General features: G+C 33.1%; 1 protein-coding gene, 1 long non-coding RNA gene, 1 other non-coding gene and 1 pseudogene across 4 annotated transcripts; 3 read left to right on the top strand and 1 right to left on the bottom strand.

Annotated features, from left to right (window-relative positions):
* Positions 1–11999: 11999 nt before the first annotated feature.
* On the bottom strand, positions 12000–12071 carry TRNAE-UUC (transfer RNA glutamic acid (anticodon UUC)). The gene has a single exon. It is a non-coding gene; the product is annotated as a tRNA-Glu (tRNA).
* A 187-nt stretch (positions 12072–12258) lies between these two features.
* On the top strand, positions 12259–13308 carry LOC107895918 (probable transcription factor At1g61730; annotated as a pseudogene).
* Positions 13309–18350: 5042 nt separating this feature from the next.
* Positions 18351–21166, top strand: LOC107896270 (uncharacterized). 2 transcript variants are annotated; one of them, XR_001683666.2, is made up of 5 exons: positions 18351–18794; positions 19253–19375; positions 19673–19744; positions 19842–20364; positions 20891–21166. It is a non-coding gene; the product is annotated as an uncharacterized lncRNA (long non-coding RNA). The 2 variants fall into 2 exon arrangements; XR_001683665.2 differs by lacking the exon at positions 18351–18794 and adding an exon at positions 18867–18924.
* A 286-nt stretch (positions 21167–21452) lies between these two features.
* Positions 21453–23952, top strand: LOC107896269 (syntaxin-61). Its single transcript, XM_041078028.1, has 8 exons — positions 21453–22026; positions 22118–22182; positions 22306–22419; positions 22578–22691; positions 22866–23047; positions 23143–23233; positions 23378–23443; positions 23626–23952. The coding sequence occupies exons 2-8, from the start codon at positions 22129–22131 to the stop codon at positions 23734–23736; spliced, it is 732 nt and encodes a 243-aa protein (XP_040933962.1). The 5' UTR covers positions 21453–22026; positions 22118–22128; the 3' UTR covers positions 23737–23952.
* Positions 23953–24221: the final 269 nt, after the last annotated feature.

The raw sequence follows: 24221 nt of genomic DNA, 5'->3' as shown, positions 1-24221 counted from the left end.
CTATCATTTGTCATTTGTCTCATTACCCTTTCATTATTAGTCAAAATTCTCTCATGCCATAGAGTTCACATGAACATTCTAACTTTTTAAGGCACTTTTGCTTCCCAGATCATTTTCCAACTACGTACATTGACACCCAAATCAAACTGATGGAGTTCCTAAAAGTTTTAGATACAAAGAACATTCCTCCAGTCACCCATTTCTATACAAGACAATCTGGCCTAGCATCCAACGAAGATGGGACTATTGTGCCTATTTGCAAAATAATATTATCAAGAAGTAAATTTCTTAGATATCTCCAATCCCAATTACCATTATCATCCACCAAATCACTGACTTGAAGAGTATCATCCAATCTTGACCCTCCAGTATGTTATGTTTTCAAAATGCCCACCTAAAGGACCCAAAGGTCATTCTAAAAATTCATCAGACACCCATCCTCTATTGCCCAATAAACATTTTCAAGTACCTTTGGCCAAAATTTTATGAGCGACCTTCAAAAGAATGAACAATTATTTCTTGAGATATCAGTTGGTAAAACTCTATACAAACTATACTTGTTTTTCACAACTTGTACCCATAAGGCTTTTGTCTTCATAAACAACTGGAATCCTAATTTCAATAAAAAAAATTTATTTTGGTCCATTAAGCTACGTATACCAAGCCTACCCACAACCATAGGAGTACAACAAACATCCCAACAAATTAGTGTCGGTTTTCTCATCTCAACTGTAGATCCTCAAATGAAATTCTGAGCCAATATTTCAATTTCTCTACAGGTTAAAACCGACAACTGGGCCGTTGCCATGAAATAGTTTAAAATAGACAGGAGTACTACTTTTGCTAGCGTAACCCGACCGGCCAACAAAAGCCTCTTTGCAACCCAGTCATTCAAATTGTCACAGACCTTCTTCACAACAAACTCAAATGACTGAATACCAACTCTTCCATGTAAAATCGGCATGCCAAGGTACTTCCTTATATCATCAGTGCACACAAACTCCATTTTCCTACAAATAGCCGAAGATAATTCATCTAGAACATTAGGTGAAAAAAGATTTAGAATTTAGCTTTTTTCACCTTCTGTCCCGAGTAGTAGCAAAATTTATTTAGAATATCAGTAACAATATCAGCTTTTCCCAAATTAGCCTCGTAGTATAACAAGAAGTCGTCTGCAAAAAACAAATAAGAAAGATTCTACCCCTTCTTAGACAAGCTCAACGGAACCCATCTTTTTTTATTAACCTCTTTATTGATTAGATGCCTCATCAACTTTATACACAGAACAAATAAATAAGGCGATAGGGGATTTGCTTGTCGGATACCACGAGAAGGGTTTGAAAGCCTCAGCCATCATTTCATTCCAAAGAACTTAAAAATATGATGATGACACACAATTAAGGATAACAGAAATTAGAGTAGTCGAAAAACTAACAGTAGACAACATTTCTTTTAGGAAATCCCACCTTAATTTGTCATAAGCCTTTTCTAAATCGATTTTGAAGATCATCTCAAACTTCTTTCCTTTAAAGTTTTTCATAGAATGAACAACTTCCTGAGTGACAATAATATTGTCCGAAATATTTCCTCCCATCACAAAGCTGGCTTGATTTTGACTAACCAGTTTCATCATTAACAGTCTTAATCTATTAACAATAGCTTTCGTGATAATTTTGTAAACTGTACATAGACTAATAGGTCTAAACTGCGAAACCCTCTCAGATCCTTGAACTTTTAGAATAAGAACAAGTAATGCTTTATTCAATCTTTGATCCAAAAGATGCCCCTCTATAACCCGCTAAACCATTCTATACGCTATCGGCCCTACAATAGCCTATTGTGATTAGAAGAATTTTGTATAAAATCCATCAATTTCAGGTACTTTAAGTGGCGTCATATCAAACACTGCCTTACGAATCTCTATATTCGAGACCACTATACTAAGGTTCTTTTTATCTATTTGCAATAATACCGGGAAATGCCCTCTACACAAAAGACCACTATGGACAATGTAATCTATAAAATAAGGATTTTTGAAAAACTCTACAACATGTTTCTTAAGCTCCGTCGACTGAAAACGCCACTCATCACCATCAATTTTGAGACCCATAATTCTGTTATTATGTCCCTAGCTAATGTATGACTATGAAAAAATTTTGGTATTCTTCTCTCCCTTCACAATCCAATTAGATTTTGATTTTTGGAACCATAATAATACCTCATAATGCAAAATTTCCTCCACTTCTTATCTCGTTTCCAACTCTCTATTACAAAGGTACTGAGAGTATCTTAATTCTAAAATATGCTGCACCCATTTAAGTTTTGAAATTAACTGGCGCTTTTTTTGAAAGATATTACCGTAAACTGGCTTATTCTAGTATTGAACATTTACTTGAAACTAATTTAAATTGTCTATTATGGAAACATCATTCCTCTAATTCTGAGAAAACAACCCTTTAAAATTTGCATGTAACATCCAACTCTCCAAACAACGAGAAGAGAATATTTTGCTTCTATCTTGATGTTCATGAGTTCTTCTTGATTCTACCTTAACTCTTGAAGCATATTTTGGTTTTTGTTTGTGTTATGAGCATTTGGTCATGAATTAAAATGAAGGAAATAGTTGTTATTTTATGTTCTTTTGATGAAAAATGAAAGATAGGTGAAGTTGAGCCAAACAAATGAACATGCATGTGCCTTAGATGCTAAAGGGAAAAATCGGCTAACATGTTGTGCTTTAAAATGATGAAATGGAGATTATAATTAAGTAAAATCATAGATATGTGATGATTGATTGGTGATATACATGTTTAAATAACATGCATGCAAGTTATGTGTGAAAGAGTGAATTTGGTAATAAATCTGCTTGGGACAGCAGCAGTAACGTGACTTTGAATTATCACCATAAATTGTGGGAGATGAATTAGAAGCTGAATAAATTATGTAATTAAAGCTTGTTGAGTCTAGTTTCAAATGAAATAAATGAGAACATATTTTGAATTCTGTACAATGAGAAATTTGATTCGTAATGAAGAGTGATTAGATTAGTCAAACAGTGAAACATATGAAACTTTGAGAAAAATCTGGTATTGATTGGTCGAACCAAAAATTCTGAAAAATTTATGGATAGAAGATATATGAGTCTATTTTTAGGGAAAATTAACAGCACTTGATTTGGAGTTTCGTAGCTCCAGTTATAAATGATTTAGTGCCTGTTGCTTAGGAAGATAGCTTGCAGTGAAATTATGATTATGTGGTAAACATTGACAAAAATTTGTTATTGAGTTGCTTATTGATTTCTTATAAACTTACTATGATCTGTAGGTGTGGTTGGTCGAATATTGTAAGGGGTTAATACGTAGTTTGTATTTGAATAGTTAGATTAACGTGTTAGTAATCCAATTGTAGGCGGTTCGTGTGTGGATCTCGTCAGCATATCGTCGCAAACAGGTGTGTAACTAACACCCTCTTTCTTAGTCTGGATCGGCAAAAGTCGAAAAGTCGAAATGCCAAAAATTGGTATTTTGTAGATTTGCGAGTGTGCGAATGCTCGTGAGGTAAATCGATTAATGTTTTTAGTAAGCTGCAAAATTTGGACTGCAAAGTGCATGATTTCTGTGCCCTCGATATTTTTGGGCTTAATGGGCCAAAATTGGAATGATGGGCCAACGGGCCCAATTCGGTAAGAACCCTCGGTACGTGATTCTGTTAGTACGTGAAAAGTAGAAATATGCATGAAAAAGCCTAAAATAGATAAATTACTGAAATACCTTTAAAAGTGGAAAATTTACAGTTTTACCCCTAGTAGATAAATTACCGAAATACCCTTAGGTTTAAATTGACCTAAATGCATGTTTGACTGTTGTTATTTACTGCATGCCATGTTGTTATTATATGATGCATGGGATTGGGATATTGACGGAGGAAGTACTGAAAGTGGCTTGTCCACGTACTGGAGGCTTTGCCTCAATTTACTGTTAACTGAGCAGCAAGGCTGCAACTGTGGAGTGTTGGGCTGGGTGGGTTGAGCTATTCCCCACATGGAGTGTAGGGCTGGTACGGGTGGAGTGTAGTGGTTGGTGGGTTGAGTAGTCTCCCCAAATGGGCTTGCATATGTTATTGATGTTGCATGTATTTTGAAATGAGCCTATGGGCCATACTGTTATCTGAATAAGGGGCTAAGGCCCAGTTTATTGTAATCTGAAAAAGGCTCTGGTCCAGTACCACTGTTACCTGAATGGGCTTAGGCCCAATAGGCTTGAGCTGACTTGGACTTTGAATGGGTTTTCCTTACACACTGAGTTTCCCCAAACTCACCCCTTTTATTTTCATCCACGCAGGAAATCCCCAACCATAGTGGGCTTGGAACTGTGAGGGAATTCGAAGTGGCCACCCGTTCTGAAAGTTTGGTTTTCTTCTGGTGAACTGGACATCCTATTATTTACATTGAAGTTTTGGTTTTTTAAATGTAATAAGGCCGCTTAATTATTTTTGATGGTTTTAATATGTATTACTAAGATAGATATTACTTATTTTAACTGTTGAAATTGGATAACTTTAGGGTGCGTTTTCAAAAAAAAAAAAACAATTGATTTCAAAATAACACGACAACAAGCAAAGCTTCCGCAATGAAAGTATTTTCCAAAATTAATCACTTTTCCTAAAAATGACTTAATCAAATTGGTTTCCTAAAAATATACATGACGTTAAAGTGTGGCAATGGCGGTGTGCATGTTTAGGATTGGATCCGAAAGGTGCTTGGTACTTAAGTAGTCCGATAGACTTACCTCCTCTTTTCCGATTTCCTACCTGGATCACAGCTTCCATTCACTTTAACCTATAATGAAATTATCTTTTAAAACACTAAGTAGGTTTTTCTGGATCAACAATATAAAATGTTTCGAACGCTTCGATGTGGCATGTCAGATCCGGCCATAACGTCTGGGCCGGGTTTGGGGTGCTACACATCCGTACATCATCTAACCTTCTTTGTTGCCCTACCCACACCACTATTTAAACCCGCAGAGTTCGTTCCAATCACAAAGTCAACCGGAGAGAGAGTTTCTTCCATTAACTTTTAAAAAATGTAATATTTATGCTAAAATTTATTTTAAAAAATTGTGACAATTATATTTGTATGTGATTTTAATATATAAAATATATTTAAGCTAAAATTTTTATCTTTCACTTCTGTCGATCCATACATATTCCCGTTAGTGATGAGGTAAACATCGTAATTTGTACAGTAAATGTTTTTATTTTGGGTTAAATATAAGATTGGTACCTGAATTTTTTCACTTATCCCAGATTGGTACTTATGGTTTTTTTGTCCTTGATTAATATCCGAACTTTTTTTCGTCCACTAGTTTGGTATCTATAACTAACGCCGTTACTTTTTTGCTGATGTGGCAGTGCTAACTAATCGTGCGCTGCCACGTGTCATCCTATTTGACAATTGAAACTCTCAAATTTCTTTCTTACGTTTCTTTCCCCTGTTATTTTCCTTCTTTCTCTCTTTCTTTTCTATGTTTCTCATTTCTTCTCTTTTCTTTTTCATGATTTTTTTTCCTTTCACCAAAATTTCCTATTACGATAGAATTAGATGGGATTTTTTGAAGGATACTATTCTCGAACCACAGTTGTTAATTATTGTTATTTTAAATTTTATGTCATAATCATCTTTATAGGTTCTTTGGAATGGTATAGTGACGAATGCGTTTAGATCGACGTGCGGCATTCAACAATGAGATCCTTTATCTCCATATCTTTTTGTTCTTTATATGGAACGACTAGACCATTGTATTGATAATGCAATGGAACAAAAATCTTGGTCCCTATTAAGATTATCAATGAGTGGTCCTGATTTGTCACATCTATTTTTTGTCGATGATCTCATGTTGTTTTGTGAGGTGGATAGGAGGCAGATTACTTTGATTAATGGAATCTTGAATGATTTTTGTTACTTTTTTAGTCAAAATGTAAATAGAAGCAAATCAAAAGTTTTTTTTTCTTATAACACTTCAGATACTTTAGTAGCAACAATTTACAATGAGATAGGGTTTGTATGAGTTGATGATCTGGGAAGTTATCTTGGAATACCACTACTTTAGAAAAATATTGTAATGAATACAATCAAGTTTGTGGTTGATAAGGTAAGGAACAGAATCAATGGTTGAAAAGCAAAAAAATTGTCACTGGCAGAAAGAATAACATTAGCCAAATCTATTCTACTAGCAATTTTCAACTACTTCATGAGTACGATACGTATACCAATTTCGATTTGTAAGGAGAATGAGAGATTAGCACATAACTTTGTTTGGAGTATTAGCTCTGAAGCTAGGAGATCGGCGTTTGTTTCTTAGCAAGACTACTGCAAACCTCTTGCATTTGGAGGGCTTGGAATACGAAATTTGGTGGATCAAAACAAAGTTTTTCTATTGAAATTAGGTTTTCAATTACTTACGAAGACAGATGCACTGTAGGTTCAAGTGTTAAGAAATAAGTATAGTGTTCAAGGGCTAGTTCCAACCTTAATTGCGAGGAGTAACTATTTTTTTGTTTGGCGATCGTTGAATGCAGTTTGGCTGGAGGTAATTGACAACATTTTTTGGTCTATTGGTGATGGTCGACTCTCTAATTTTTGGAATGATGTATGACTTCGACAGATTGGTCCGCTCAGAGCTTTCTTTAGAGGGATTGGTTAGCCAGATGACATGCTTCATATTTGTGATTTCTTTTATTCTATTGGAGATTATGATTAGCCCCGATTGAGAAGTTTGATTCCTGACAACGTAGTTAACCAAATAACAACAGTGTTACCACCCACTCCTGATGCAAGCCTGGATCAGCTAGCATGGAAATGGATGTCGAAAGAGAACTTCTCTAATTCTGAGACATATAAGAATTCTATGTAGTGAGTCATAAGGCTTCCCTTATGTGGAAATTGATATGGAAAACTAAGACACCTTAAAGGGTTTGGGTATTCTTTTGGCAAAATATATTGTTAACGAATGGGGAACGATTGATGAAGCATATATCAAATGGTGGGAATTATCCCAAATGTGCTACTTTATGCGAATCTGGGATTCATGCTATGCGAGATTGCTCATTTTCAAGGGTGGTTTGGATGTTAGTTGTGTCGATTCACGCTCACATTGTTTCCTTTTCATTACAACTGAAGGATTGGTTAGTTTGGAATATTCAGGATAAGGGGCATAGTGGGAGTTAGGATTTTGAATGACAGACTATTTTCTCTATAATATATTGGTTGTTATAGAAGAATATGAATCATTTTATCTTTTCTAATGGACATAATTGCGTTCAAAATCTTGTGGATACAGGTCTCATATGGGCAAAGAGTTATGCAACTTCCAGTTCTAATCTATTCCAGCCAAATCCAATGGTCACTAACTATCATTAGGCACCACCAAATGATGGATGGATTAAAGTAAATACGGATGGGGCTGTGTCTTCTAATAATGCAAATGCATCAATTGGAGGTGTGTTGAGGGACTTGAATGCAATGTGGTGATGTGGCTATATTATGTTATTGGGTAAGGAATCGATTTTTAAAATTGGAGGTAGATCTATTTTATAAGGACTACACATAGCTTGGGATAAGGGTTTTAGACAAATAGAACATGAATGTGACAATACGTTGTTGGTTGAATCTCTTTTGGCTGGTAGTGCTACTAGTAGTAAAATGGCGGAATTACGATTATGAAATGATGCCCCAAGAATGGAAAATCCGATTATGACATGTGCCGAGATCTCAGAATGAAGCTGCGGATTGTTTGGCCAAAATAGTCATTTGTCTTGCTAGTTTACAATTATTTGTTGCTCTTCCAAATATAGTGAAAGACATTTTGTTAAAGGATCGTAATAAAGCCTTGGTATTGTAATGAAACCAGTGATTGTAATTGCAAAAGTTGTTGTTTCTTTTCTACAAAAAAAAAATTCGTACAAATAATTAATATAGGTTGTTGTTTAAAATGAATTTCACTATTGTGAAAAATGATAGGTTTATTAGTTTTTGTTCAAAGTTTCAGGCTTTTTTACTTTAATAATACAAAAATAAACAAAGAATATCAAAATGGTGTCCCACCCACATTATTTACCAAAATGGTATGTTGTGGGTGGTTGAAGGTGGTGTAGAGGCGATACCAACCTTGTATTTTAAAAATAAATCATTAGCCTATTTAAAAAAATAAATAAAACTACAAGATCAAACAAATATTCAATACTAAAAAGAATTAATTACAAAAAATATGAACAAATAACTACAAAAATAAATTTACTTTTAAATAACAATTTAGGTGTTGCTTCCTCCCCTCCTTAAAAAAATTAAAAAATAATAATAAACACTACACTAAAAAATAAAATAATTAAAAAATATTACCTTTAAAACTAAAAGAATTTGGAAACCCCAAACTAAACCCAAAACACTTCTTTATCTTTTTTTTTCCCTTTCAAACCGTCATTTTCCTTTTAAACCCTAAAACCTCTTCTTCTTTTTTCTTATTTACTACTAAGTTGATGTTGTTTCTTTCTCTTTTTTTTTTAAAAAAAACTCTATTCTTTCTTTTCTATTTCTCTACTAATCTAAGCCCTCTTCTATATTCTCTTATCTTCTTTTTTTTTTGAATCAGCACAATTTTTTTCTAACACCCTAAATAGTTTATAAACCCCTAAATCCCATTTCCTAGTGAATCCTTTAGTCAATGCCTAAGCCCGTGAAACCCTAAAATGCAACGTTGATGGGCTTAATCAATCTGGTGCCGCCTGTTAGGAATGCACCACCAAATCCCCAAAATAACATACTCGTATCCCATATTACTGACCGTATAAAGCAGTGTCACCTCTACAACACCCTCAACTGTTGGACAAAACACGTTAGCGAACAAAATAAATTAATTATAAATAAACACATATAAAATAAAATATGAACAAAAATATTTATAGTTAATTTATCAAATATGAAAATCAAATAAAACCATAATAAATAATTGAAATAAATGAGAACTGAGATTTTACGAAATGTTGAGGCCCGTGAAACACAGTTTCCTTAAGACAGATTCGGATGGTCCTACGATACTTGGAGTAGCGTTGGTCGAAAGTCTCCTAGGATACAACAGTAGCAGTGATCAAAGTAGTAACACCTTTACCACGATCAATCGAATGAACAATGTCTTTTTTCTATCACCAGAATATTTATAAAACACGAAGGATGGAAATAAGAGATTTTTTTAGAACAACAGAGTTTTGGCAAGAGAAATTCTTAGATAGTACGAAAGTGTACAAAAACCCTTCAGAATCATGGCCTTTTATAGTCATGGAGAGTGTTGGAATTTTTGAAAAAAATATCCCCAAAATTTGCCATTAAATAAAAAATTCATGTTGGGCTAAAATAAATGTCCAACCGATCTAGACATTTCGTGTCACCCACGTCGTGTGGGTGTGCCCCAACCCCGTTAAGTTTGGACTTGCACCCCCTGCACATGAGACAAGGTTATAAGCTTAGTCATTCAATTACCCTTCAAGAGAGTTCACATATATAAACACATCTCACACTTTGTATTTAACCAATATGGGACCTAAGCCTTTTATTTTTCCTCAACAATATTTCCAAGTAACTTACTTTGAGCATCAATTTCTCATTTACCACTCAACCATTTTAAGCATATGATATGCCGTTGTAAAGGTCTCATGGATTAGAATATAAAAGCATAAAATTATGATTCAACTCTCCACCTTTACATATTGAGAATATGCCTCAAAGATTCCATAAAATGCATTTTTTCCAACAATCCCCCACATGAATGAAAATTGATAGTTTTATCGAAAAATATTGACTCGATGTGGTGATAGAATCTACGATCCATAATTGCATAGGATAGGTAGGTATCCACCCTTGAACCTTCCCTTGTGATAGTATATTTACTTTACTAGCTGACCAGTAGACGTGATGTCCTTGAATTGTTCTGCCTTTTGTGTAAACGATGATATACCTCACACAACTACCTTCCTGGCAAGGTTTTAGTTCTCATGGGCATGTTCATATAGCCGTGAACATCTCCTAGTCTTGCAAAAGTTTGAGAGAACTATGCCCCAATAGCCTCCTTGAAGCGGCCCCACTTCTGTTTCACATAGGTGACTTATGTTGTTCGGCTCACCAAGACACACAATGGTTATTAAAAGCATTACTTAACCTATCCCGTTTTTAGTCACTATTTACATCATAGAAATGAACTTGGGATAAGTACCCCCACAGTGACCTTACAAGGTCTATACAATTAGGTTGTCCCTTTGAACCTAGATCTTGGGATCTTCAGTCAACTAGGTAGGGTTTTCCTACACATAGCGCTTTTTATTTTCATGGGCTTTAGTCACATTCCTTTCGATGTTTTAACAACATGATCTTGTTTTAAACTATTAGTTAGCAGATCTGCAATGTTATCTTTTCATTTTTCAAAATCAATATAGATAACTCCATTTGAGATAATTTGTTTAACGGTATTATGTTGATGTTGCATATGTCTCAACTTACCATTATATGTTACGCTAGCAAGACACCCCCCACACTTTCAAGTGGTTGTAGGATGGTTTTCTACCTTTCCATAACTCATGTGGTGTCTTGTCCTTTTTCTTGTGGGGTACCTTATTTAAAAGGTAATTTACTCATAGAAACGTTCCCCCCACATATTATGTGACAACCCAGAGCTTTTTAGCCATGCGTTCATCTTTTCTTTTAGAATCTGATTTTCTTATCGGTTACTCTATTTTAGGAAAGTATGGTGGTGTTATTGAAATGATTCAATATATCCACCATCATGATTACTTAATTTTTTATTAAGTTGGTTTTCAACTTCTTGCTTATAGAGAATAAATTCTCTTTGTTATAGCTCGTGGTAATGAAGGTAATAAACATTTTTATTCCTTCCTCTCATTTAACCAAGCTTTACAAGCATTGCTATGTATTAGATCAACTGATTTTTGACCTTTATTAATTTTCCTCAACACATGTTTCACATTTATAATTATAATTATAATTATAATTATTGCAAAATGAAGGAATGTGCCCTAAGTTAATTTATGTACATAAAGTACCATAATTAATATATCCGAGCCTACTATGCCATTAATTAAATGACCCAAAACATATCATTTTGGTAAATATTGTGGGTGGGATACCATTTTGATATTTTTTTGTTTATTTTTATATTATTAAAGTAAAAAAGCCAAAGTTTCATATCAAATGATATTAGATAGAATTAGCTTGTAATAATATATCAAACTATTTCGCTATCTTAGCCCTAACAAAAGAAAAAAATATACGAATAACAAAGGTTTACATAGAAAAGTTGTGTTCATATATTGGATTTATATACATGTTTAAAAATTACTAATTAAAAAAAAACATAACTTTGTATATTAATATTTTAAAAAAATAATGTAGAATTAAATTTATATAAAAATAATCTTTATCAATGAAATGTTCGAAGCATGATTTAAGTTTAACCTAAAATTCAAGTCTTTAGTTTACACTTAATTCCAAATTCAGACATATAAACTACACTTTAAAAAAATCTGTTTTCTGTTTGGAAAAGAATTTAAAATGTTGTTTTAAATATAGACTTCCTATATTTATAATTTAGTTCTTTAATAATATTTATTTTGAAGAATTTAATCTCTCTACCTTATAGTTTTTAAATTATATGTAACCACATTTAATTAAAAATTTAACGATATAAATTATTTAAAATAATTATAAAAATATAAAGACCAAATGGTGTTAAAAGATTAAAGTATAAAAATTAAATGTCAAATTTAAATATATTAAGATTAAAATTGAAATAGAAGTATAAAAATTAAATCTCAAATTTAAGTATATTAAAAACATTAAACTTCAAAATTAACTGATTTATAAAATGAATAAAAGCTGGTGGGTGTGTGCCACGTGTCAGTAAGAGAAAAGGAGAGCGATAAAAATTAAAAATACTTTCCATTGCCGGGAATTGAACCCGGGTCTCCTGGGTGAAAGCCAGATATCCTAACCACTGGACGACAATGGATTGGTGTTTACTTGGTACAGTAAATTTATAAATAGTATTTCTTTGACAAAATCGACAGAAATCAAGTATGAAAGCATCCATAGAAGTTAGTATTGTTGTGGAGATGTTAACCTTGAATTAGATTTCCATTAGTGAATAAAAACTCTTCGTTTCTGTCAACTTTACAGCCCATTTGACTGATGCAACCTTTTGAATACAAAAACTTTTATCCCCCACTGCCTCTTTCCCTATAAAACAAACAAACAAACAAGTAGCATCCCCCCTCTCGGCTCTCTCTCTCTCTTTCTCAATGGCACCAAAGCGTTCTACCCCTGTTGAAGTCCCACCAGCCGTTCTTTCCTCTGAAGAAGAAGATGAAGAGGTGACTTCTTCTGAGGAAGAAGATGAGGAAGACCCCAAAACCCACAAGACCCCACCACCCAGAAAGCTTGAAACCGCTAACGATGAATCTGATGAATCCAGTTCTGATTCCGGATCCGAATCCGACACCGCTGCACCGGTTGCTAACTTTCTCTAAGAAGGGTGAGAATCGAACTTTCTCTAAAGCCCATGAACAGAAAGCTTTTGAGTTGTCGAAAACGATATGGGGCAAAGAGGGGGTTAGTGGAAAACTTGAGTCTTCAACTGCCAAGTCAAATGGGAAAGCCAAGGGGAATAAGAAGGCAGTGGCTGCATTGAAAGCTGGGTTGCCTTCTTCATCTGATAAGAAAAGAGACAATGCGGTGCCAATAGAGGTCGATAAGGTGGTGTCTAAGAGTTCCAGTAGTTTGCTTGATATGAAATTTTGTCTCTGACGTGGACGTGGGAGTTGTAAAGGTCGGGTTGGATATGGTTGATGGTGAAAAGAAGGCTGCTGTGGAGGCAAAATGGAGGAAATTGCAAATGGCGCAGTTGGAGCTGTTTGCGGAGCGAACTGAATTTGTGGCTGTGCAAGCGAAGTTGGCGCTGATATATTACAAGTCCGAAGACGAATAGAGTGGCAAGCAATGATATTTTTTAACTTTTGTGCTTAGATAAGTAGCTTTAGGATAATATTTATGGTTTGCATAGAAAGTAACTTATGCTGTTAAGTATATTTTTAAGTGCTTAATCCTTTTGTTTCATGTTATGGTAAAATATTATGTTTGTTGGTCTGCCGCAACCCTCTAGTGGCCTTGATTCTGTGCTTACTTTACTTTTGTTTCATGCTAAGGTAGTATATTAAAGTTATGTGATCAAGTTTCTTTTTTTCTCTTAATTTCTCCTTCAATTAGTTTGCTTCACCTCCAAGGTATTGCTATTTTGCTGCCATTTACCAAAATTTCCTCACTTGTAAATCAAGCTGCTATTGGTTCCAAAATTCCTGCACTTTGTTGTACAAATCAGTTACTGAAAATGTCCAAAAATCTGCTGCTATTTGGCTTAATTTAATGCCGCATTACCATCTCATTGTTCCCCCATTCTACATGCTGCTAATTGCTCCAAAATCCAAAAGTAGTGGGTGATTGCTGCTTCAAGACTTGCTTCCCTAGCTGGACTAAATTGAACCGATTAAGGCCATTGTTGCACCAACCAAAATTCTTGGCACAAGCTGCTGCGTTTTTGCTTTTCAATTGGCTACTGTGTGCTTGCCGACCAGCAGTAGCCTTCAGTTGGCTCTCCAAATCTCTACTGCTACAAATAAATAATTAATTTCGTATATTGGATGCATTGGGAAAGGAATGGGCAGTATATGAGGCCACTGCCAGGGTTGGTGAGGAAGAAGAGAAGAGAGTTGAGGCTGAATGGGGAATAATCAAAGATTTCATCTCTTCCATTAACGAAAAGATTTAAAAACTGTTGAAGGAATTTTATAGGATTGGTGTTTAGAGGTAGATATGCATCTTAATTTGTCTAATTGTTTTGCTTTTGTCTAATATCGTGTTTAATTTTTTTTCTAAATTATACTTAATTCTCTTAAATTATTAACTAATCATACTTACAAGGGTACAATGTTGTCTGTTAGAACCCAAAATATCCAAGAGCTAAAAATTATTTAGTCTTTGTCAAAGTAAATAAAACAATTTTGCTCTTGTTAATAATTTAATGGAGGAATAACTAAAATATTAAATGTTGATAATGTTAATGGCTAAATTGAATAATTTTAGAGTTGAGTGATCAGAATAGAAATATGTTAATAGTTAGGTAATTACTAGTGTAATTTGTCCTATAAATTATATAAATATAAAAAGGAAAAATAATATACAATCTAATATTCTATACAATAACAGTCCGTTATAACAACATTTAGTTATAATAATCAAGATTCTAAAAAAGTTTATTTTTATATTTTATTTTAACCCACTATAAAAACATTACACGAAGCTTGATTGTTTTATTAAATTTGTTCTTTATAACAACATATGATCTAAATTTTTAAGTAAAATATAGCTACTTCGTATAAACAAGCCTATTAATTAATATTTATTAAATGAAAATTATCTTAATGAAAATATTATTTCAATTAAATTATTAGATTTCACTTGAAGAAATCTATTAATCATATTTTATTAAATGAAAATAATCTTCAATGAGTGAAATTAAAAATATCAATTCCCTAATTAAATGTTCTTCTATGAATTTGGAACATCATAAACTTAGATTATTTAAAATTAGCAACTCATGATAAATAAATTAATTTAATTTAATAACCCATATTGATTAATTAAACTTTTCAGATATAAAACAAAAGATGCATAAAAAGGATGATAAATGCACCTAGTAAGCTTATAATTATTATCTCTCAATAATAATAATTCATGCAATGATCAAACAAGACGGATTTAGGAGTTGGTAAGGGCTTCAACCCCCTTAAAATAAAAAATTTATCATTTTGGCCCTTTAATTTTAAAAAAAATTAAATTAGTAGAGGTAAAATTATACTTTAATCTCTTTTAAAAATAATAAATATTTTATATAATCCTTTAAAAATTATAAAAATATAGATAATTTAATTTCAATCCTATAAAATTTTTTCTAACTTCGCGGATGTTATAGTAATGTTGGTCAATTCATCGCGTTTAAGATAAGACGAAAAGCCAATGGCAGAGATCAAATAAAGCGAGAAGAGGGGAAAGACTGGAGAGGAAGCCCCTCTCCAATTTTCCTTATTATTATTTTTATTTTATCTCTAAACCCATGGTCATGATAACAATTTTGCTTAGGTTGTCATAAGTAAGGTTGTAGGGAGATGTGGATCTCTTGATAAGATTTGATAATATTATAATAATGTTATATAAAAAAGATCCCTTTTCAGATGAAATTTTAAAAAAATAAAAATAATAAATAACCTATATTTTAATAAAATTGTCACTATGATATCTTTATTTTTAATTTATTCGACGTAGTGCCTGAGCTTTAATTCCGTTTATCAATATAGTACTGGCCTCTAATGGAGTTAAATACTAACCTAGTCTAACACGTGGTCTAATCAAGAACTAACATGTGGTAAAAGTACCTAGCAATTAGTCCAAAACTTTTTTCTTTTAAATTTAATTTACAAACAAAGCTTATTATTATTATTATTATTATCTTTTCTCTCCCTTTTTTTTATTTCATTTTTCTTTCGTTCTATTTCTTTTAAATTTATTATTTTCCTTTTTCCTTTTCTATCTTCTAATTTTACATAAAAACTTGTTTTTCTTTTTCTTCTTCTAAATTTAATTAGATAATCCCACCAATATCATCCCAAAATATAAACAGAAACATATAATTGAATCAATGATTAGGTTTTTTTTTCCAAAAATAAAAATTGAAAAAAAATTGAAATTAAAGAAAAATATAAAGTAAAATTTTTTTATAGAGCCAGAAGAAATTTACAACGAATTTCCAAAAGAGATTTAGGGTGAATTTGGATGTATAGTGAGATGGGATGCATTTAGCTTACTTTTTATCTCATATTAAGGTATTGTTATAGTATCTAATCTCACTATCATTGCTGTTTTTACACTAGACGCAAGTAAACTACCGTCCATCTAAACCCACCTTTAATCATGGAAGAACTTGAAAAGAATCAATTAATTCTTTGGAAGAAGTCTTAGACAAAAGTGTGAATTTGTTTAGGTCGTGCACTAATATTGTTTGTCAAACTTTTCCATCTATAACAATCTAGGTATATATCATGTTAGCAATTAATTAATTTTTTAAAAATTAAAAATATTTATTTTTTATAAATGTTACACTTTTTTTACTAATTTTAAAATTTTAAAATAATTCTTATATTTGTTTAAAATTTTTTAAAAAATTAATTAGTTGATTACGTGGCATCCATTTGTGTGTCATGCTAGTAAAATTAACAAATATTAACTTTTCCATTCAATTTTGAGTGATTTAACAAACAATACAAATTGTAAGGCTAAAAGTGTTGAAAAATTGAATGGAGAGTTAATATATATATATTCATAAAATTGAAAGCGAAAACAATCTTTATGCCTTGTTAATATTAATGCATATATGTCTCTCTATTATTGCTTTTCTTTTCCACTATTTTAGGCCACTGAACTTGAAAGAGCCTATTGAGGAAGACATGAACACATTTTTTTTTGTTTTTGAAACTAAAGTGTTTAATAAAGTGGTTAATTCCTTTGTTATGAGTGTTTTTCAAAAAAATAAACAATTAATCATGAAATGTACTTCATTTATATGGATTGGATCAAATCTTCGACCTTATAATTAAGGAATCAGGTGAGTAACTACTGTACTACATCTTGTGATTAACATGAATACATTCTTCATTAGCTTAAGCTTCCAAGCTCTAAAATTGTTTATTCCAAAGAAGCAAAGGAAGACACGAAGCCTTGAAGCCTTGTATATGACCTTGTTAATCTTAAGATTCAGGGAAGTTTTCTCCGCTTATACAGGCACTCATGATCCTAGCTAGTTTTGATTGTTCCTCCAACACCCTTTCAATTGAGCAAAAAAAAGAGTTGTTGAGCACGGAGGAAAGATTGAAAGAACTAGCTGGCCCAGCAGCGAAAGCAGTGCGGGACAAGAAGTGAAGGAATCTATCAAGCGGACTATTGCTCGTAATTTGGAGTGTACCCTAATCAGATATAAAGAGATCAAATGAGAGGTGAAACAGGTAGAGCACACACATGCTGCCCCCCATGAGGAAGTTGAAGAAGCACAAAAGGAAAGGGAGAATATATTGGATGAACGAAAGGGGATATACAGAAGTTGCAACTTGCAAGGAAATGAAAATGGAGATGGAAGCATTGGGAAAGGAATGGGCAGAGTATGAGGCCAATGCCAAGGTTGGTGAGGTTGAATGGGGTAGAATCAAGGATTTCATCTTATAGAATTTATATGCAAGTATATATGGTGTTCTTGTTATCGTCATGCTTAAATTATTTATTTATGTAGTCATGTGGTATACAAAACTGGCGTTTGTTTTCATTATAATGTTGTTATAATGTATTTAAATGAAAAAAAATGCATGAAACAATACAATTGGCAATAAACAGATATAAATGGAGCAGGCAAAGTTGAATTGAATTAGACAACAGCATATAATTCTGCAAAAACAAACTATCGAGATTCAATTCTGCAGTGAAGAGTAGTTTACTATAGCATTCAGTAGAATAATTTTCATGCAATTCCCCCACTTGCATATGGTGAACATGCTAATTGCCACGTTTCAAATTTCCAAACTGAGCCTAACCAAAGTCTACCAACTGTGTGGAATGAAGAATGGAATCGCCAATTGTATTTTGACTCGATTGATAAGAGTATTATTGTCAATGTTGGAAGATATGAGTTTGAGTGTTGAAGTACATTACTTTCTTATTTATAGGTTCGCATAAAAAAAAACTCAAATTCAACCTTCTTAGCGTTTATGGGGGATTGCTTTTAATGTAAGGTATAGATATATGCATAATTTAATGGTTATATTTGGGTCAATAACACCAAACGTCCTTAATTTATTGTTTAAATTCTAAATTGACCTTTTCACTTTAAAATATTTTAATTGAATCTTCTAAGTATTTGTATGTATCAATGTCCTTCCTTAGTTTAGCTATTAATTTAGGTGTGAAATGTTAATTCAAATTTGATGTAAAATATTTAAAACACGTTGATCAAATTATAAAAATATTTGTATCTATTACATGAACAACTTAGATTAATTGTGTTAAAAAACAAACAATATTAATAAAATGAAGCGTAAACTATACAAATAATTACCTAACTATGCCTGTATTCCTGTTTTAGTCACCCTACTTTAAATTTTTTCAATTTAGATCCGTTTGGTAACATGTAAAAAGCTTTTCCGTAAAAGCTTTTCAAGCTTTTCTGATGTTTGGTTGCTTGAAAATCATTTTCCAGGATAAAATGTTCTACAAAACACGGGAAAATGAGAGCTTTTTTAGAGTGCGTTTGTTTACTAGGAAAATATTTTCTTGGTTTTACAGTGTTTGGAAGCCAGAAAATATTTTCCATTTGGAAAATGATTTCCAAGACACGGGTAAATTGACCTTCAATTTGGGGAAAATGTCTTACCCTTTTGAATTAGGTAAGACATTTTCCGGAAAAATAAGGCCTTCTTCTCCCTTCCCCCTTCCCCTCCCCTTCCCCTTCTCCTTGGGTTGCAAATCAGTGCCATTGCCAGGTACCCTACCCCCACCCTAATTCTTCAAGAGCTGCGCTATTTCGAAGAATGACGACGAGAAAGTTTGGTCAAGGACCTTTTCCAGTTCTTCCTCCATCCAGGTAAGGCTCCTTCTCCTTCTTTCGTTCTTCATTCCTTTTCCTTCTTTCGTTCTTCATATTCTCTCCTTTGTTGACTGGCTTGTTTACTAGAAATTTTGTGATTTAATTTCGTTCTTCCTCTGAAGGCCAGGTAAGGATGTTCTTTGCCTTTAATACTCTCATATTGCCTTTCTGTGGCAATTTTGTTGTTTAAATGTGTTTACTTTCTGGCACTGGTGCATTTGCTTTTATTTACTGTTTCTTATAGTTTTGAGGCTATGCATTTAAAGAACATGTGAGCACACACTTCTATACATGATTTTATGTATTGTTTCTGCTGTGGTTCATGCATTTCTAGCATCACTGGTCATGATATACTGTTATTTGCTTTATGAAAAATTTGGTATCTAATAGCAAAGTTGATGTAATAATCTCTGTTGAATGTATTTGCTCGTTAATTCTTAGATTATGTGGAACAGGTGGTTGAGGCATTTAAGATTTTGACTTCTGATGATAAAGTGAAAGCCATTTTGGTGAATATATTTGGAGGAATAATGAAATGTGATGTGATTGCAAGTGGGATCGTCAATGCTGCCAAACAGGTGACAGTTCTTTGGAGTGACTTCTCTGTTTACATTGGTGACCAAGTCTTGTGTGTCACACTAGCATTTTATCTTACTGTATGTGGGTGAATCATCATTTTAACATTGATGCAGGGAAACCAAACTGTTTGTTAGAAGTTTATGAAGCCCAAAGTAGGAGTGCCTTTTTAGAATATATATATATATATAGGTAGATAGATAGATGGATATGGATATAAAAGAATGTAGACAATTTGTTTTTTATTGCTTCCATAAGGATGTTAAAGGCATTGACTTATGTTTGATCTTGTGTTACAGGTGGCCGTAAAAGTTCCTGTGGTAGTCCGTCTTGAACGTACCAATGTTGACCAAGGAAAGCGAATTTTGAAGGTAATAAAGTGGAAATGCGATGGATGTAATTTTATAATATCTTGACAAGTCTTGATGTCTTTTTTGGTTTACTTGGCGATTGTCAATGGTCCTGTAGGAAAGTGGAATGACACTAATTACAGCAGAAGATTTGGATGCTGCTGCAAAGAAAGCAGTAAAGGCTGCCAGCAAATGAGAAATTTAAGATACGAGTCCTTTGTTCTTATTGTTTCTCATCTTTCATAGCATTGATGAGTTTTTGCTTTATTTTTCTTTTCATCAAGGCCATAGAATCTTGTTAATGATAAAGCAGCAGGGGGTTACTGTCCTGCAAAATTGATATATTTGCCACATTTGCTCCGGACAGTTGGCATATAATTCAAAGTTGATATAACATCATTCTTTGATTTGAGAAAATATAGTTTGGAAATTTTATGTTAAATATTGCAAGGGTTATGTGCGTGGGCTGATGGAAACGATCACTTTTAAGTTACAACAGTATTTTTCTTTTCATCAGGCTCAGTTCCTCTGCCAGGCAAGCAAAGGGAGGTTGAAGGAAGATGAAGCTAGAAAGTATTTTCAGCATCTTATTAATGCTGTGGATTACTTCCATAACAGGGGTGTTTACCATCGAGACCAAGGTACGGTATATATTTTGTGTTGATTAGCTTCTTGCCTATAAACGTTAAATATTTTAACAGTTTGTATCATTGGTGCATCCATCAATTAGTGTTGATTGTTCGATACTACGTGATTGCTATGAATCATTTGCACTGTATTGCTTTGGAAGATACCTTGTTTCTTGCTTGGGTATATTCATTTCGAAGACCTTGAACTTCAAATAAAGATTTTATTTTTTATCTCTGGATCGCCTTGCACGATATTTCATTTAGTTTACGGTTTTTGTGGTGACATTGTCTTTGTTATTTGCTTTGCTTATGCCCTTGAATCTGAATTTTGGACACCTAGATATTATTTTCAATGTCATTGAATAGTCATTTCAACACTCTGCTTTTTCATATCTTTACTTTTTAAGAATATATAGGTTCTTTTGATGTCTAACCTACCATAATCATAATTCCCCTTAATGCACTAAAAGGAATATGCACTACTTTGTTAGTAAGCAAGGTACAGTATGTTGTTGAACTTTGGCCTGCAATGCAACAGGAAACCAACAGCAAACCAACAGGCAGACCAGCATCCAAGCTGAACCAGAGAAGAAGGAGCATTTTGTTTATTTTGTTCATTTGTAACTTGATTTAGTTCCTTTGTAATTTATGTTTAATGTTATAGCTGGTATGTCAGCCACATTTTGTGTGCAATTCTAGCTAAGCTTTAGTAATGTATTAGTGGGAGCAGTTATACATTAGAGAACTGCCATATTTCATTGTAACATAAATGCTTCTCAAGTCAATGAAAAAGATCTGATTTTTGGAGATCAAATTCAGTTTTCTTCTTATTCTAACTACTTTGCATTCGTTTTTCTTTTTCTCCTTTAGTTTTCTGCTAAAAAACCAACAAATGTAATCCAGACTACTTATGTATATGGCATAAAAATTTATTAATATATGTAAAAATAGCTTTTCCAGAAAATATTTTCAGGAAATCTGCCAAACAACAAAAAATATTTTACACAGATTCATCCAAACACCAGAAAAGTAAATCATTTCCAGAAAAGTAAATTATTTTCCAGAAATCATTTTTCAGAAACCATTTTACTGGAAAACAAACGGAGCCTTAAAAGGAAAATGTCTTACCATCTTGAAATCGGTAAGACATTTTCCAGAAATTGACTCTTCTTCTCCCCTTTCCCCTTCCCCTTGGGTTGCAAATCAATTTGGTAAAGGAGAACCGAAGCCATTTTCAATGTTGAAGAAGCCATTTTCAATGTTGAAGAAGCCATTTTCAAAGTTGGCTTATCTTAGGCCACTGACTGAGATGATGGCTTGAAACTCGGGTAGAAATAAGACCAATCGAAAACCTTGGAAACAACAAATCACAGGGGTGTAAGCTGTTGAATAAGCTGTGGGTCTTGAGGCAGATGTGGCATCTTCTGAACCACCGGGGAAAAAGCTCATTATTTTTCAATGCAACCAGAGGGCTCTTAGGACGCTAACGCTACTAGCAGCCCTCAAGTTTAAACTAAAACACGACATGTCTATGATTATCAATCCATTGCACTCTGTTTTTGGGATTTCACATCATTTCAGAGAACTGAAAGCTCCCCCCTTTTTTTCGATCCTTCCGAACTGTGGAAAACCACTGATCTTCACCACTTGGTTTTCTTCAGATTGGCGGCAGAGGTGAGAAACCATGTTACAACTTTATGCTTCTTTTTGTTTAATCTGAATTATTGCTAAATAATTGTTCCTTGCATGTTTACGTGATATATAGTTACTTCCAAGATGTCTAAAGCTCGAGATCCATTTTACATCGTCAAAGAAGAGATTCAAGAATCTGTAAGTTAGGCTTTTATTTATTTTTTGAACCCTGTTAGAGAGAGAGAGAGAGATTGCTTGATCGTCTTTGTTTCGGATTTTCAGTTAGATAATGTTTTGGGTGTTTCTTTTTTGTTGGTACAAATTGATAAGTTGCAATCAAGTTTTCATCAATGGGAAAGAATTCTCCCCGACACTGGAGAACAAGTACATCTCACGAAAGAGCTACTTGCTAATTGTGAGATCATCGAATGGCAGGTACTCAAATTAAGTATTCCTCCTTAATTGAACTGGATCCTTGAGATGGGGGAAAAGACTATGTTGTGATGCTGTGTCTTACTTCATCTTTGTTGGGTTAATTGAACAATTTTAATCCAATTGCTACTGCTGAAAAAGATACATTTCTTGATAGGAAGGTAGATGAGTTGAACAAAACAATAGATGTGGCAGCAATAGATCCTTCTTGGTATGGCATTGATAATAGAGAACTTGAAAGCCGGAGAAGATGGACCATCACTGCTCGTACTCAGGTATATCGTCTTTATAGTTGCTACATTTTTTAATTAAGGACTGGAGATATATTAATAATATTTATTTGTTTATTGGGGCATTGCAGGCATTGTCCTGTTAATATAATTGTAACTTATTGTGATTCTTAGTCTTAATGTCATGGACCTTTTTTAAGGATTGTTTTGTTGAATTAGGTAGGAGATGTGAAGAAATCTGTAGTAGCCCGAAAAGAAAATGGTAATTCTGCAAGTGCAATGCGCCGTGAATTAATGAAACTGCTAATTTCGCATCAATCGGACAGATCATATCAGTATAGTGCAGAAGATAATGATGACTTTATCGCATCAAAATTAGATAGACAAATGCTTCTTATAGAGTGTCCTTGACTACACTGCCTTGAGTTTGTTTCACTAACATACTCCGTTATCCAATTTTAATAGTTTTCGGTTGCTTATTAATTAGTGGTTCTAGGCAGCAGGATGAGGAGTTGGATGAACTTAGTGCAAGTGTTGAGAGAATTGGAGGTGTTGGCCTTACAATACATGAAGAACTTCTTGCACAGGTGAGTGTGTAACGGTATAATCTCTATGGTACTTTCTCTTTTTAATCTTTACTTAGTCATGCATGAATTATTTAATATGTTCTGATCAATTTCAGTGTAGGATCAATATCTACGATTTCATATGCTAATACTTTGGTGTTTCAGGAGAAAATAATAGATGACTTGGGTACTGAAATGGATAGTACAACAAACCGACTGGATTTTGTTCAGGTAATTCCCTTTAATGGTAGTTTCGTAGATGCAAAACAATCCTATCTGCAATCTGAGAGTGAATTGTTTGGCCTTTTGTGCTTACATTTTAACTTGAGCTGAGTTTGCTGCCCATTAATTACATAATAGCTTGTCTTGAATGATTACTTTGTTTTGAAAATTCATGTTTTTGTCCATTGCAGAAAAAAGTGGCTATCGTTATGAAGAACGCAAGTGCTAAGGGCCAGATTATGATGATATTATTTTTGCTAGTCTTGTTCATTATTCTATTCATTCTGATCTTCCTCACTTAGTCTTCTGATTGTTATACACAAGTCTGAAATTTGGATATAACCATCGGAGTTGCGGAACATAGAGGAGTTGGTTGGTATGATATCAAAGTGTTGAATAAATGATGATCAGAACATGCTGAATGAAGAAAGCATTTTTCTTCTGTGCATGTGAAATTGTTGAACTTGATTTAGGATTATGTAAGACAGGGATATATGTATATGTATACTTCTAGTAAAAACAATTTAAATAAATGAGTATTATTATATATTTAAATAAATCATTATAATATATGTAAAAATAATTTAAAATATAAATTTATTAATATATGTAAAAATAGCTTTTCTGGAAAATATTTTCAGGTAAATCAATAGAAAATATTTTACACAGATTCATCCAAACACTAGAAAAGTAAATCATTTGCCAGCAGGTAATTTGCCAAACAACAGAAAATATTTTACACAGATTCATCCAAACACTAGAAAAGTAAATCATTTTCCAGAAATCA

Source organism: Gossypium hirsutum, chromosome A10 (genome assembly GCF_007990345.1).
Source record: "Gossypium hirsutum isolate 1008001.06 chromosome A10, Gossypium_hirsutum_v2.1, whole genome shotgun sequence".
Lineage (NCBI taxonomy): Eukaryota > Viridiplantae > Streptophyta > Magnoliopsida > Malvales > Malvaceae > Gossypium > Gossypium hirsutum.
The sequence above is the reverse complement of the archived record's forward strand: the minus strand, read 5'-3'. Positions and strand labels throughout refer to the sequence as shown.